Genomic DNA, 15,043 nt, shown 5'->3' on the forward strand with positions numbered 1-15,043 from the left:
CAGACTTTGGAAAAACATTAATGAAAAGGAAGGTAAGAAACAATTGTTAAAAGTTCATATGGATTTCCCTTCCCCATTTATTTTGAAATGATAATTTGAAAAGGGGGTTACACAGAATGAATGCCTTTGGCCAACAGGACATTTGATGTACTTTCCTAAAGTACTTGTAGCCTAGCCTGTTCTGGTCCTCCCATCTCCCCACCGAGTTAAGGAATCGATATCTTTTTTGTCAATTTATCCCAATGAAGCATGCTTCTGCTGCCATCTAAGAAATCACAGCTCACAACAGCTCACATCCATGCATGTGCAAGAGCAGACACTGTTACATTGATAACAGGCCATGAGACCATAGAGAACGGAAGTCATGGGTGTGCAGAGAAACTGTGAGGTGGACTGTAGAGTGCCAGGCAGTGACGGCATGGGACACCTGGTATAGGAAATGGATGCTGTCATGCAAGACTAGGGCTCCCTATTCTAGGAAATGACAAGCACCATCCTCTGGTGATAACACATTGTTTAAAAAACAAACCAACAAACGAAGAAGAAACTCTCTCTAGGCACATTCCTTCTCCTGTCCACCTCTGTAACCTCATGAAAGAAAATGGATGCAGTTTTAGGTAACTTAGGCTGTACTGCAGTTACCTGCAAGGCTGGCCACTATATGTCTCTTCCTTACTAAAATTAAGTCTTTTGATTTAAATATATGCTCAATGGTAAATATTCTGCACTCATGGAGATGATGGGGGCAAATCCACATGAATTAAAGAGTGAAAAGGAGAAGAGATTCAACTAAAGGGGAGAGAAGAGAGAGAGAGTTAGGGAGAGGAGAGGGAATCCAGACATTCTTATGTGCTGTTTACAGACACATGCACGTTTTCTAACACGGTGTTACCAATAGTGTGATCTGTGAATGGCAACAATGGTACCACCCTCAGCTGGGAGTTTGTTAGAAATCCTAATTCTGGGGCCCCTTCCAGTCCCACCAAATCGGATTCTCAGGAGAGGAGGGACCTGTGAATCTGTTTTTAACAAGCCTTCCAGGGGATTCTGATGGGCTTCTATTTAAGATGTAAAGGTATACCTTTTAACATATTTGGATATCATTTTTTAAAAAGCACCTAAGTTCTACAAGGAGAGAAGAATGCTAAATGTTGAAGATGTCCTCCCAATTAAACTCCAGAACAATTTTGTCCAAGGGCATGATATTTACTAGCACACCCTGCCTATCAGAAGCGACGACCAGGAAAACCAAGTCCTAAGATGGATGTATCATCATCCACTACTCTAGTCATGACTTGCACATAATAAAAAAGAGACAGGGAATTGCATTTGTTTTTGCATCTGCTCCATCAGATGACATAAACTTTTGCTTTCCCTAAAATTTCCACCTTTCAAAAAGGAAGTACGGTTCAATGTGGAGAATCCAAAGGCAAGGAAACAAATGCTAAGATTTGCATTAGAGTCACAAAACTATCATTTTTAGAGGAAAAAAGAAAACAAAGAGGAGGAAGCTCATTTCTAGGTGATCTCGGAGTAATAAAGTTGCAGAAGAGTTCCATGCGGACATAAGCACAGCGAGACAAATGCTTCACAGCTCTAAGGGACGGACTATTGGTTTTCAGTTGGTGCTCTGTGAAGCAGGATATCCAGGACATTCACCCCATGATGCCCAGAACCTTGCAAAATGAGATCCTAAACAGCTTCCAAAAAATAGGTCATAGAAGGTGCCCAAGTGAATGAAGCAGAAATGGACATGGCTTCATCACTATGTTCTTACTCTTCTTCCTGAGAAAAGGCATCACTGGCTTCAATACAAGCAGCACTGGGAGATAGATGTTGATGTAAATAAAATTCAAAAGAGACATAAAGGAAATAAAGGAATAATTGGCAAGGGTAGGCTTATTTGTAAGACTATATAACTCCTTCTCTCTCTTTGCATATATATTAAAGAATAAAGAGCTCAGCCGGTGTGGCTCAGTGGTTGAACCTCGACTTATGAGCCAGGAGTACATGGTTCGATTCCTGGTCAGGGCACATGCCTAGGTTGCAGGCTCAGTCCCTAGTGGGGGGTGTGCAGGAGACAGCCCATCAATGATTCTCTCTCTCCCTTTCCCTTCCTCTCTGAAATCAGTTATATGTATATAAAATAAAGATATTGTAAATGGAAAGAGATAAGAGATCTTGGGTCCTTTCTTACATTCCTTCAACTGAAAAACAAATAGAAAATAAAATTTAAAAATCAGGTTAAGCCCTAATATGATGACATAATGTGTTTAACGCAGGGGAAAGATTACCAGCAACAAGAAAATAAAGCTAATTTCTTCTTATTATGGAGGTGCAAGATCTTTTTCTTCTCTTTCTTATTTTAATCTTTCTCTCCTGCTCTCCCTGCATCTCTCAATTCTGCAGACCCTCAGTTGTTATCATCTTCATAAGAAGTGAAATAAAGGATGAAGGTAAAACCAAAATCAATTTAGCTTCTCATTAGGCTAAATCTTCACAGGGAGATGTGAAACTAACAGGAGCCCGGAGATTTTAATTAGTGCACCCACATCCAGAGAGCCCAGTTGACAGCAGTATCTGACCAGGTGGCAGCTCCTAATAAGTGCCACCCCCAGCTCTCCTAGAAGCTAGTTTGCTAGTTTCATAATATAGGCAAAGGAAGTTTTCCTCAGTCTACTGGAAGGCAATAAGAAACATAGCTGTGGCCTGGCCAGTGTGGCTCAATGCTCGAGTGTTGACCTATGAACCAGAAGGTCAATGGTCAGGACACATGCTTGGGTTGTAGGCTCCATCCCCAGTAGGGGGCATGCAGAAGGCAGCCAATCAATGATTCTCTCTCATTGATTTCTCTCTCTCTCTCTCTCTCTCTCTCTCTCTCTCTCTCTCTCTCTCCCTCCCTCCCTCCCTCCCTCCCTCCCTCCCTCCCTCTCCCTTCCTCTCTGAAATCAATTAAACAAAAATTCAGACCTAAATGGTGGATTTCCATGACAAAATTCATTATGGCCAGTGATAGAAGGTATATGCTGCTCTCACATTTTCCCCATTCACACAAGGCATTCCAAGGAGGGACCCAGGTAATTCATTAGGACAGTGCTTCACAAAATTTACCTGCAGGCAAAGCACCTGGGAATCTGCATTTCTAACAATCTCCCAGAGGATGCCTAAGCTGCATCCACAGACTACACTTGCGGGAGCTATAAACAAGGAGGTACTGAGAAATGGATGAGGAGCAGGTCTAAAGCTACTGGGGGAAAACTAGTAAGTGTCGAATGGCATGGATAAGCAAAAGATGGTACAACCCCTACATAGCAACGAAGGCAGTCAATGAAGGATCGTTTCTCCTTCTCTCCTCCCACATTAATACACTAACAGAAAATTTGATGTAAAGAGTAAAGAGATTTACAAGCTGGAAGGCGGTGAGAGGCGGGATGGGCTTTTCTAATAAAATGGAACTCTCCCCCTATTCTAATTGGTTAATGCTGGTGTTCATTTCTATTGATGTTTGCTTTCTTGATCATATCTCTGGTTACCTTTCTAAACTCCCTTATTTAATCAAAGAGTTTTGCAGTTGATAGTCTGTAATATTCAGGGTACACAATCAACAGTAAGAGTAGGACCTAGTCCCTTCATGTTCATGGGACTCATTTATTTTTTCTTGTCTTATTGCATGATCCAGGACTTCTAAAGCAATGTCAAATTCTGGCTTGTTGAGACTGTGGCTATGGCATTTTGAAAATGTTTAGGTCTAAGCTTTTGGACTCAGAGACCCTTACATTCCAATGCCTGCTCCCTTCTGGAGTGAACCCTGCCTCCTTTCATTGTGGGTTTTGAAGGAGCTCTGCCTAAAGGATGCTTTTGATTTTGGAGAGATGAGAGAGGCAACTCAAAAGGGAGGGTGCAAGGAGCTGGCAGAACATTTCCTAAGCTTGACAAAGCTTCTTCAAGGCGACATTCAGAGGTTTGTCTAGTTCTTCCAGTTGAGTCACTAGGATAGAAAAGGAAGAGATTCATGGCAAGCACCGATTAAAAATAAAGGCTGTACGCTTTCCTGGACTGTCTTGTAGTCTCTATGACCTCAAGAAATCAGGATAAAATCATATTGATTCCATCACCCCCGCATAAAGGTGCTTCCTTACTGCTAATGAGAAGCCAAATAGAAGGAAATGACCACTAATGACCACTGAGAGATACTGGCCACTGCAATAGTGATGGATAAAAGCTTACCAAATAATACGTATTTCAGAAAGAATTTGGATGACAGAGCAAGAAAGTATGGGTGATCATATATTTTTAAAGTGAAATGTTATCTACTTAGCCTTATAGGAGTGACAAGAGTGATTACTGGGTAGGCCTACAAAAACAATCCATAAAAGGAAGGGCATGAAATAGGAACCCATGAAGGCAGCACCTATCCTCAGACTCAGAATTGCATAGGGAAATGCACATTTTAATAAAAGGCTGGGTGCCAGCTTCACCCCCATCCCCACAAGGGTCTTTCGTTAGGAAGTGCCAAATGGATGGGCTGGTGGATTTTCTCCTCTCCACTGAAGTGTTTTCCCTTTTTAGTAGAAAGCATGCTTCCTGCCCACCTGACCAGAATTTAAGTTGATCAAACACCCAAAGTGCACGAGGAAGCTGAGGGACACAGAACAATATCTATATTTTTAAAGCAGAGAAGGGAGAAGGGGTTAAAGAAATAAAGGAAAGCAGTTTAACTTCGGAGCAATGGTGGCAGAAGAATGTGGATAATATCTGGGTAAAGATTCTGAACACAGTATTCACATGAGAAAAAATTGTGGAGTGCAAAAGCTTAAACTGTTTTCAAGCAAAATAAATATTGTATCATACTGAAAGGCTTATGTGAACGTGGGCCTCTGTGCTCATCTATGGGGTACCTTCTCTCTCCTGCATCAGTGCTGCTGGCTCTGGAAACTGTTTCTTCTAACGAGCAACCCCACATATTGGAAGTCACTGAGCCCTGGCAGGGAAAGAAGAAGGAAGCCCATCTGCAAAGATGTGATTTCTCTCTGCAAATTGGCAAGTCACAGCCTGCCTGTTGTCTTTCTTGAGGCAATCCCTCATGTCTGGCATGATACTGACTTTTCTAACGTTTTCCCTTTATATGGTACAATGGTTAACATAAATTGCTTGGAACCGAAAATATATTGTCCATTTCTCACTTAAACTCTTATTATTAAAGTGTTGGGGGAAAAGTGAATTTTCCTTTTTGGATTTAGCAAGAGCTTCTGCGGGTTTCACTGAGGAGCTTTTATTTGTCCATGGGGAAAAAAAAGAAGAAGTTAATTTGAGTTGGAATAAAAGTTGCCACCTTTACTTGTCCTACCATATATATATATTTTTTATTCTGCTTAAGCAAATTCTGTCAACCAATGTTGGTGGTTAAGTGAATCATGTTCTAAAATTAGCCCTGAGTATGTTATAAAAATAAAAAGTAAAAATTTAACCTGCAATCCAGTTGACCTAATATGTACTGTATTTTCACCCAGGAAATATAATTGTGCTTGTTGTCAAAATATTCTATTTTGAATCTACAAATTTTTCTTACATGCAATCCATTAAAAGACAAAAACCAAGCTTCCCAGTTCCATGCAAAGATATGAGAAAAAGTTAGCAATGGAGAATCCAACTATATAGTGTGGCAAAGTAAATCCATTCTCTTTCTATTTAATGAGATCAATAGGAAAAACAAAACATAAGTACCTTCAATATCGTCTTGCAAAAAAACATAGACACACTTAATGAAATCAATATATCATAAAAAGTCACACGCACACACAGAACCAGAGCAATACATCACAGCAAGAAACCAACAAAAAAGCAGTGTGCAAAGCCAACGTGAGGGAAGTGCATGGACACACAGGGCAGCGGCTGATTTTTGCACCTGGTAAAGCCATAATGGAAAGATCAGCAGGTCAAAAGCAAAGCGAATGAGGGCGGATGACGCGGGCATGCAATGAGGACGCTGGAGGAGGCAAGCCACTGCACACAGACTATATGGAGTTAATGTATGAAAAAGCTTACTTCATTTAGAAAGCTCACTAATTGGTCTACCGTTAAATAATCAGTTTTGTCTCCATTGCTGAAAAGAAATGTATTAGAAAAAGTAAGTTTTTGTATTTGATGCTACAGTATGTACGATTTACATGTTGACAATTATTGATGATAATTCTAAACTTATTTTCTAACCCTGAAGTAGTGGTGCATTCTTAAAGTGGCCAGAGACAATGAAAAAACAACAACAAAACAAAACCAAAAACCCAACAAAGGAAAAGAAACACTCCCACTAGCTCACAGAAAATTCTGCAATTCTTCTCTAGCATTATCAAAAGACGTTATTAAAAAAAAGCAACAACATGTAAGTCATCCATTTGAGATAACTGGAATGAATGAACTTTTCAACAACATAATAACATTCCAAATCGAATCTAGTTAGTTCACATAACGGGTTAATACCTAAAGGAGCAGGTTAAAATTGTAGGTAGTTAGTAAAGCCAATGCAAAGGGAAAAAAAAGTTCCAGGTGCTGCCACTAATTTATGTAAAATCTTTTTTTAAAAAAAATCAGTAAACTTTTACACAGATAAACTTGGTGAAAATAGAATCCTCACTAGATATCCCTAGGTACTATCAACATACTATCATAAAATAGGATGACAATAAAACTTTAACAAACCTAAAAGGACAAGGATAATATTGAAAGGACCCTTTCTCATAAATGGAACTTACATTTTTTTAAAAAGATCCTCTATATCTGTCCGAGGACAAATCTTTTGTGTCAGTTCATAGAACTTTTCATAAGTAAATGCTGCAGGCTCGATTTCATCATTCTGTAAAGAAGGAAAGTATGTCATAAATCATGGAATATATTTTCTCCTCGGAGCAAAAGAATCTACAGGATTGACCACTTAGGATCTCTGGGCCTCCATCTCTGATTGTTGCTGACAGAAGCCAGAGGCCAACCTCCAGCCGCGGCCAGGCCATCGTCAGAAAGGGCCGGTGGAAATGAGTGGTTCTAGTTACCAGGTGGCCAGCCATGGCTTATGTGGCAGACCTTGGCCACAGCTGGGCCTGCTCTAGGAAATACCCCAGAGAACAAATACCAAGAAACATTTCCTCCATCTCTCTTTGAGGGAGAAACACAAGAGCCTGCCTAAAGATTGCTGAATAAATCAAGCCCGGAGTTTACTTCTGCGTATGTTGTGAATTTTCATAAGACCACAGGAAGGGGCTCAGGACAACCCTATAAGATTTTGCTTTTCATACTGAAATTTATAGTTCAAATAGGATTTTTTAAAGCAGCAACAGGCTTAAATCTTTCTTGCAGTCGATAAATTAATTGCAGTTCTTTTAAATCTGAAGGGCCATGAACACAAATGGTTTGCGGGGGAAGAGGTACTTCATAAAACACTGGCCAGCCGTCTAGAAGAACTGAATTTATTAGTCAATTACTCATGCCGACACTGCGCTTGATCGAGGCAATGCTGATGGCCTTCTCTAAAATAAACTTTCCACAGACTGTGCAAGAGCCATTTCCTCTCCTTAATAAAGTGTACAAAACACTTTGAAGTACACTCTCTGAATTTGAAAGCACTGAGGTTAAAAAGCCCAGAAAACAAAATTAAGGAAGGAAAGTGAAGAGAAAGGGAAATGGAATCTATGGGACTGCATCTAATTTTCAATCTAATGGAGACTGGTATATAGAATCTGGCTTATTACATATGAGAACATAAATAAGGAAAATGGTTTTAGGAAACACATCCTATATAATAAAGAGGTTAATATGCAAATAGACCATCACACCCTCACACAAGATGGCTGCCCCCATGTGGTCATAAGATGGCCGCCCCAGGTAGTCACAAGATGGCCACCACAAGATGGCCGGCAGGGGAAGGCAGTTGTGGGCGACCAGGCTGGCAGGGGAGGGCAATTGGGGGCAACTGGGCCTGCAGGGGAGGGAGAACAGTTGGGGGGGGGGGGACCAGGCCTGCAGGGGAGGACAGTTGAGGGGAATCAGGCTGGCAGGGGAGGGCAGTTTGGGGGACCGGGCCTGCAGGGGAGGGCAGTTAGGGTCGACCAGGCCAGCAGGGGAGGGCAGTTAGGGCTGACTGGGCCGGCAGAGGAGGGCAGTTGGGGGCGACCGGACCATCAGGGGAAGGCAATTGGGGGCAATCGGGCCGGCAGGGAAGCAGTTAGGTGTCGATAAGATTGGCAGGGGAGTGGTTAGGGGGTGATCAGGCTGGCAGGCAGAAGCGGTTAGGGGCAATCAGGCAGGCAGGCAGGCAAGTGGTTGGGAGCCAGCAGTCCCGGATTGTGAGAGGGATGTCCAACTGCCGGTCCGATGACAGTTGGGCATCCCTCAAGGGGTCCCAGATTGGAGAGGGTGCAGGCTGGGCTGAGGGACACCCTCCCCCAGTGCACGAATTTTATGCACTGGGCCTCTAGTTATTAAATAAATGTTAAGTGAAATAAGTCAGAAAAAGACGAATATATCATTTCACTAGCAAAAAAAATAGACAAACAAAACAGAAACAAACTCATAGATACAGAGAATAAACTGATGGTTTGCCAGATGGGAGGGTTGGAGGGTTGGACAGAAAAGGGAGAGTTTCAGAAGTACAAGCTGGTAGTTACAAAATAGCAATGAAATGTAAAGTATAGCATGGGGAATAGAGTCAATAATATTGTAATAAGAGTGTCTGGTGCCATGTGGGAACTGGACTTATTGGGGAAATCACCTCATAAGTTATATAAATGTCTAACCACTATGTTGTACACCCGAAATATAATACTGAATGTCAAGTGTTAGTGAAAAATAAAATAAATTAATTCATACCTTTCCGCTGGGAAGACCTAACTCCTTGAGTGCTTGAAAGATCACCTTTTCTGTCTTCCCCGATGCAAAGGTTCTAGTAATACTAGAGCAGAGAAGAAAAAAAAATCAAGGCATTGTTAATTCTGTTTTCTCTGATGCAAAGCTCCAAGTAACACTAGGGATGGTGGGATGGAGGGAGAAGGACAAGGAGAATAAAATTCTCATTTCTAAGTGTGTTTTACTTTCCACACCAGCTCCTGCAGGGCCCTGTGGTGACCAGCTGATTGTGCTGGTGAGGCAACTGGATTCTAAGACAGGCCGACCCCTGCATGCCTGTGAATACCACAGACTCTGGGGGATACATACCTTTGGACAAAAATAATGACACATGTTGACACTGCCAAATTACTTTTTAGGAAAAGGGCATGTGGCAGATGGACGATAGCTGTAGAAAAACACTGTATGTTGACCAAATCTGGGCTTGGAGAAAAGAAGTGGGCCCTTCAAACTCAGCCCATGCTTGCGAATGCCCTGGCCCTGGTGTCACACTGACTACAGCTGACATGTTCTATCAGCCATATTTTTTTATGTGTTTGTTTTCTGAGCCAAGCATCCTTGAGCTACTCTGAAATGTCAGCTGCATCAAGGATTGTGGAGTAGGTTATGTAGGTGACAGGTGAGGGGGAGAGGAGAGGCAGGGGAACAATTATTCCATGTTTCATCAGAATCTTGGCACTAACTCTAGACATGTTATTTTTGAATAATGGTGCAGCCTTTTTTAAATTAAATTTATTGGGGTGACAATGGATAATATGTTCATATAGGTTTCAGGTGTGGGTTTCTGTGTTCCAAGAGCTGTATATTACACTGTGTGCCCAGCCTTTGAACTAGTAGGGTGTGCACTAAGAGGAGTACAATGGATGCCACCTCAATGAGCACATTTTCTAATGATGATAAAGATAGAAAAAAGAGACTCCCTAGGATTAATACATTAGTGACCCTCAGAATGAACGCTACTGAGGAGATTACTTGGTGCCCTGGAATCCACACTGGCTCTGAGCCATGCCTTAGCTACCCAAGGAGCCTCCATTCACTCCCTGATTGATAACTGTCACCATAATAATTTTAACTGAAATCAGAAGTCCAGCCTCCACTTAAGATAGAGCATGCTTTCACCTGAGAAGCTTAACTATAGAACGCCTTGCCTGTGAGCACAAGAGAGTTTGTAGCAGTGCCTCCCTGGTCCCAACCTTGCCCTGTACTCCACCATTCACATTAAGTGGAAGGCAAGCTCCAAATGTAAACAGCGCCGCCAGTTAATCCCGATGAGTGGGAGAAAGCACCACTTTAACTGTAGAGTGGGAAGACCTGACTTTAAGTAAATGAATTGTTACGTGTTCATTCAAAGCTTTATTGTTTCACACTTGGTCCAAGAATACTTCAAGAGGTATATTTTAAAGAGTGCTTGAAACAATTGTATTCAAATATAGGGAAGCCTATGAATTCCCTTTAAGAAATCTACAGACATGGAAGGGCTTAAGTATTAGACATCAAGTGAGAGGATTTCTACTGTAGAGGGCACTATTTCCACATTCTCCCACTTCTCTAGAGTTCATAGAATTTACATACTTTAAATTGGGCTAAGAAGCAATTTATCTGACCTTTATAATACAGGGGGGAAGTAGCTCTCCCATGTGTATTTTTTTAAAGAATGTGTTAATGGGAGAGCTACAGGCCCCGGGCAGGATTTGCAATATCTGGCACCTGTACTGAGGAGGAAACTTTGCATAGCAATCTCAGGGTATCTCCGCTAACTTGAGCTTCTGCTAGGTTTGGATGGCCTGGCAAAGGAGATGAAAACTGATTGACATGGTCGTGAATGTAGCAGGTACAGGGCTGAGCCTTTCTGATAAAACAGAACCTGGATGTTTGGTAAGGGCTCTTTCAAGGAGGAAGGAAAGCGTGTATAGAAACAGAATTTTTTTGGCTAGGACTTCGTGAAGCACCAAGAAATGAAAAGTAGATGCCCAGGCTGGTGTGGCTCAGTTGGTTGAGCGTCATCCCATGCACCAAAAGGTGGCAGGTTCGATTGATTCCCAGTCGGGGCACGTACCTAGGTTGTGGGTTTGATCCCGTGTTGGTGTGCAAACAGGAGATAACCGATGAAGTTCTCTCTCTCTCTCTCTAAAAAAAAAAAATCAATAAAAATACTTCTTTTTTAAAAAATGATGTAGAAAAAGATCACCTCATGGGATTAGGAAGATTCAAGCATTTGTGGGAGATAGAAAACTTGAGAGAGAAAGTAGGGTGGCTAGTGCCTGGACAGAGGGAAATCCACATAGGAATATATTAGCGAGGGCAGTCATGCCCAGTAGCATTACTGAGCTGAAGAAAATAAAGGCAAGAAGTGGCATATGGCCAGAGGGTCTCATTCTCAGGCCACCTTTCCATGAGGGGACTTGGGCTGGCCAACCTCACCACAGATTTGCTCACCTCATTCCATAAAAGAGAGCAAACCCACAGTGGAAAGTGGGAGAAAGCAAGTGAACAGACCATTCCCCGGGGCATTGCCTTTATTCCCTTTGCTTCAGGCAGCTTTCAGAATCATTCTAGGCCTTAAACGGACTCGCTCAGGGGTAAGGGGGGTTGTGGAGTGAAGGCGAATTCTTTGAGTTTCCAGTTGCCTCAGAGGCCCGGCAGAAGGCCATTTATCCAGGGACCTGAGAGAAACACACTTATCACAGGCTGGACCATTTTAGAAACCATCCTAGGCATTCCATAGAAACATGTATAAAAAGGACTATGATTGAGTTAGCTTTGACAGACAGCCTCATGCCTACAGAGTACAGCTTAGTGCTTCATAACAAACAGGTGCTCAATGAGATTTTATTGAATCAAAATAAATCACTTCCCCAAAGGAAATGGCATAAAAGCAAATACCCTTAAGTGGTGCCCAGTCCTATTAGAATCCTAGTTACGTTCCCGGGGACCTTACAGGTGACTAAGACACCAATGTTCCTAGAAACGAAGGGAGTCTCACTCTTTGCTTGCCCTCAAAGGGCCCACAATCTATCCAACAGCGTAACACCATCTTCAGGGAGGACTCCTGAAATGAAGCCCTAGCAGAACCGGACCCTCCTAGTGGGCAGGCGGGGCCGTGGGGACATGGGTGGATTATGTAGAAGACGGGCTGCCACAACCACACCTGAGGGCCTCGGCCTTCTTTAACACAGCTGTCCCCCTCCCGACTCCCTCCAGGAGAGCCCACACCACTGGCTGGCTCCCCTTTCCCAACTCTCCAGCATCTGCTCCCAACTCCAGGTGACAGAGAATAGGAGATGGCAAAAGAGAACAGTGCCCCCTCCAAAGCTTTGGTCAGAGTGGGAAGACGAGCTGAGTGTGAGTTTGTAAGCTTGAGAGAAAAGCCGACTGCATGAGATATTGTACACAGAAAGAAAAGAAAAGAGGGAGATAAAGGGTAAGACTTTCTTCATTCATCATCCCTGAAACTTCCTGGCTATTAAATGTTGATTAATGCTAAAGAGCAGGGCCATTCCCAAGCTGTGTACTGTACAGGTCCCCTGTAACATTGTGCACACATACTAATATACTGATAGTTTCCATTTTAAAAACTCCAGAATGATAGTGATGAAACGCCTTTTTAAAAGTGTTTACTCTTCGTAGCCATTAAAACATTCAGAACAATTTCCCCTAGCCCTTGGCAGCTCATCCACCAGGAGATTTATCCGCTTTTTTCTGGCGTGGTATCAACTCCCCATCAACTCCAACCAACTGCCCCCGAATCACAGATGTCTCGTGTCAAACACCTGTTAATACTGGCAGGCACCAAAGAGCCCATGTCCAAGAGAGCTACAGAAGATGACAAAACATCTCGGCTATTTCTACAAAAAAGGTAATTTCCTATGTGAACACGCTAGATAAAGATCTTTGGAATCAGAAAAAGCCTTCAAGAGTATAACAGCAATGTGATTAGTAGGATGCATGCAAATGAAACCAGAACTGCTGGTTACAAGTGCTCTGATCACAATTTATGTGTTTTATACTTTGTCCATTTCCTGAACCTTATCTGGGAAGAAAATGCAAGAGAGTAAGATATGTAAAAACTGATCCAATTTACGTTTCTTTTCTTGACACTGCTATTTACGTTCTCTAAGTTTGGACTTACTACTTCCATACTAATTTTAAATAAAAAGTCAGTATATATTTGCAAGTAGCTGGAGAATGCTGGGATACATTAAAATAATTGTCCTGCTATCGCTCAACAGAAGAAGGAGTTGTAAATAAAGTGAGGGTCAGTGTAAAGTGTCTTTGCCAATAACCATCAGTCAAGGATGCTCACAAGGCTTTTTATAAACCATACAGGAGGCATCACATTGACTTGCTAGTAAACTATTAAATAAAAATCAGGGAATCCTATATGTAGCTGTGTGAAGACCACAACCAATGCTTGAGGCATATAACCCTGTAAACCCTCAATAAAAGGTTAAGTAAAAGGAACACTGTCCATGGTCTTTTTAAAAAAATATATTATATTGCTTTTTTACAGAGAGGAAGGGAGAGTGATAGAGAGTTAGAAACATCGATGAGAGAGAAACATCGATCAGCTGCCTCCTGCACACCTCCCACTGGGGATGTGCCCGCAACCAAGGTATATGCCCTTGACTGGAATTGAACCTGGGACCTTTCAGTTCAGAGGCCGACGCTCTATCCACTGAGCCAAACCGGTTAGGGTCTTTTTTTTTTTTTTTTTTAAAGAGAGAATTCAAGGGAGATCGAGAAGGGGAGAGAGAGTGAGAGTGAGAGTGAGTGAGAGAGAGAGAGAGAGACATTGATGTGAAACACATTCATTGGTTGCCTTCTGTACGCAGCAGGACTGGGGCTGGGGATGGAGCTTGTAACCCAGGTACATGCCCTTGACTGGGAAATGAACCCATGACACTTTGGTGTTCAGGCCAACCAGTGCTCTAACCACCTAGCAACAACAGCCCGGGCCATGTCTATGGTCTCTTTGATGATTTGTATGCTTTTCATTTTCTCATTGATATTTCAGTTGTGTCACATGGATACTTTAGTTCATGACTGTTATAATACATGTAATTAAGAAAAATGATGACCTCTAGGACAATTCGGTTTAATCTGAAAAGAATATGTTGAGCGAGTATGAAGATACACTCATAGGGATACAGAACGGAAACTTCCCAGCAGAACGAAGTGTCTGGGCAGAGAGGAAGGCCTAGAGGAGTCAGAAATGGCCAAGTGTGATCAGCATGCCACTGTGGAATATGTCTAACTCAAATGCTGTGCCAGTGGTGACTCCCCTGTAATTCTGGGTTTTATTTGTTGTTGGTGGTTGGTTGGCTTCTTTGATAACATGGTGTCCAGAGAAGAAGTACAAGTGAACCTGATTCTGGAGATTCCTGGAAGAGCAGGTTGGTATCTGGGGAGCCTGTTTGGTTGAAGGTTGGGGGCTTAGATTGATGCATCCAAATATACTCCTAGTCTCATGTGGACAGCAGAGGCTCTGGGGCCAGCTCAACTTCTGGAATTTCCATGAGGTGCTTACCAAAACCCAACCAAAATGATACCATAGAGTTTAGTAGAGAATGTCCATGCCTACCATCATAAGAGCTTCCAACTGCACTCACGGACTACTAGCAAACACTAAGACCTGAAGGGAGTCAGGAGGCAGAGAAGAGGAAAGCCTGGGGGCAAACATGTCGGCATTGAAGAACACATGTGGAGGATGTACTGGTTCATGGTCTCCTCACCCTTGATTCTCTGTGTCACTGTTACCTTGGGCAAGGTGAGGGATGGACAGAGCTGAAGAGTGTGTGACAGTCCACCTAGAGAACAGGTGCAAGAAGACAGAGGCGCCCCTGCCCTGGGCACCAGACGACCTGCAAAGCCTAGAATGAGAGCCACTATCCAGAGGCATCTCTTTCCTGAGACAAAGTCCATACACTGCCACTGCAGGTGCACAATAAACACTTCTTTCATTTTAGCCAATTATTGCTAAAATTTACCTGAGGGCACACAGGTAAAACGCATTTAAATCTTAAAAACCCACCTACTTGAAGATTTTAAAAATTAATGCTACATTTCAGATGCTCCTTGACTTATCAAAGTGCAGTAGATGTTGCCATCTAGTTGGTGGCAAAATGCAATTTTTGTTCATAAAATGATTTTT

At 42.5% G+C, this 15,043-nt stretch overlaps 1 protein-coding gene across 5 annotated transcripts in view; it reads right to left on the reverse strand.

Annotated features, from left to right (window-relative positions):
• PLCB4 (phospholipase C beta 4) overlaps positions 1-15,043 on the reverse strand; it is a 382,602-nt gene that overhangs the window by 75,528 nt on the left and 292,031 nt on the right. For 4 of the 5 annotated variants that reach the window (XM_079783902.1, XM_079783900.1, XM_079783901.1 and 1 more), the window contains 3 exons: positions 8,857-8,938; positions 6,750-6,850; positions 6,046-6,103 (listed from right to left, as the gene is read on the reverse strand). In XM_079783902.1, the coding sequence (XP_079640028.1) occupies positions 6,046-6,103; positions 6,750-6,850; positions 8,857-8,938 (241 nt within the window). Of the gene's footprint in view, positions 1-6,045; positions 6,104-6,749; positions 6,851-8,856; positions 8,939-15,043 lie in introns of those variants that run through there. The other variant, XM_079783903.1, reaches the window with a different exon arrangement.

The sequence above is a fragment of the Cnephaeus nilssonii genome (genome assembly GCF_951640355.1).
Source record: "Cnephaeus nilssonii genome assembly, chromosome: 11".
NCBI classification, from domain to species: domain Eukaryota; kingdom Metazoa; phylum Chordata; class Mammalia; order Chiroptera; family Vespertilionidae; genus Cnephaeus; species Cnephaeus nilssonii.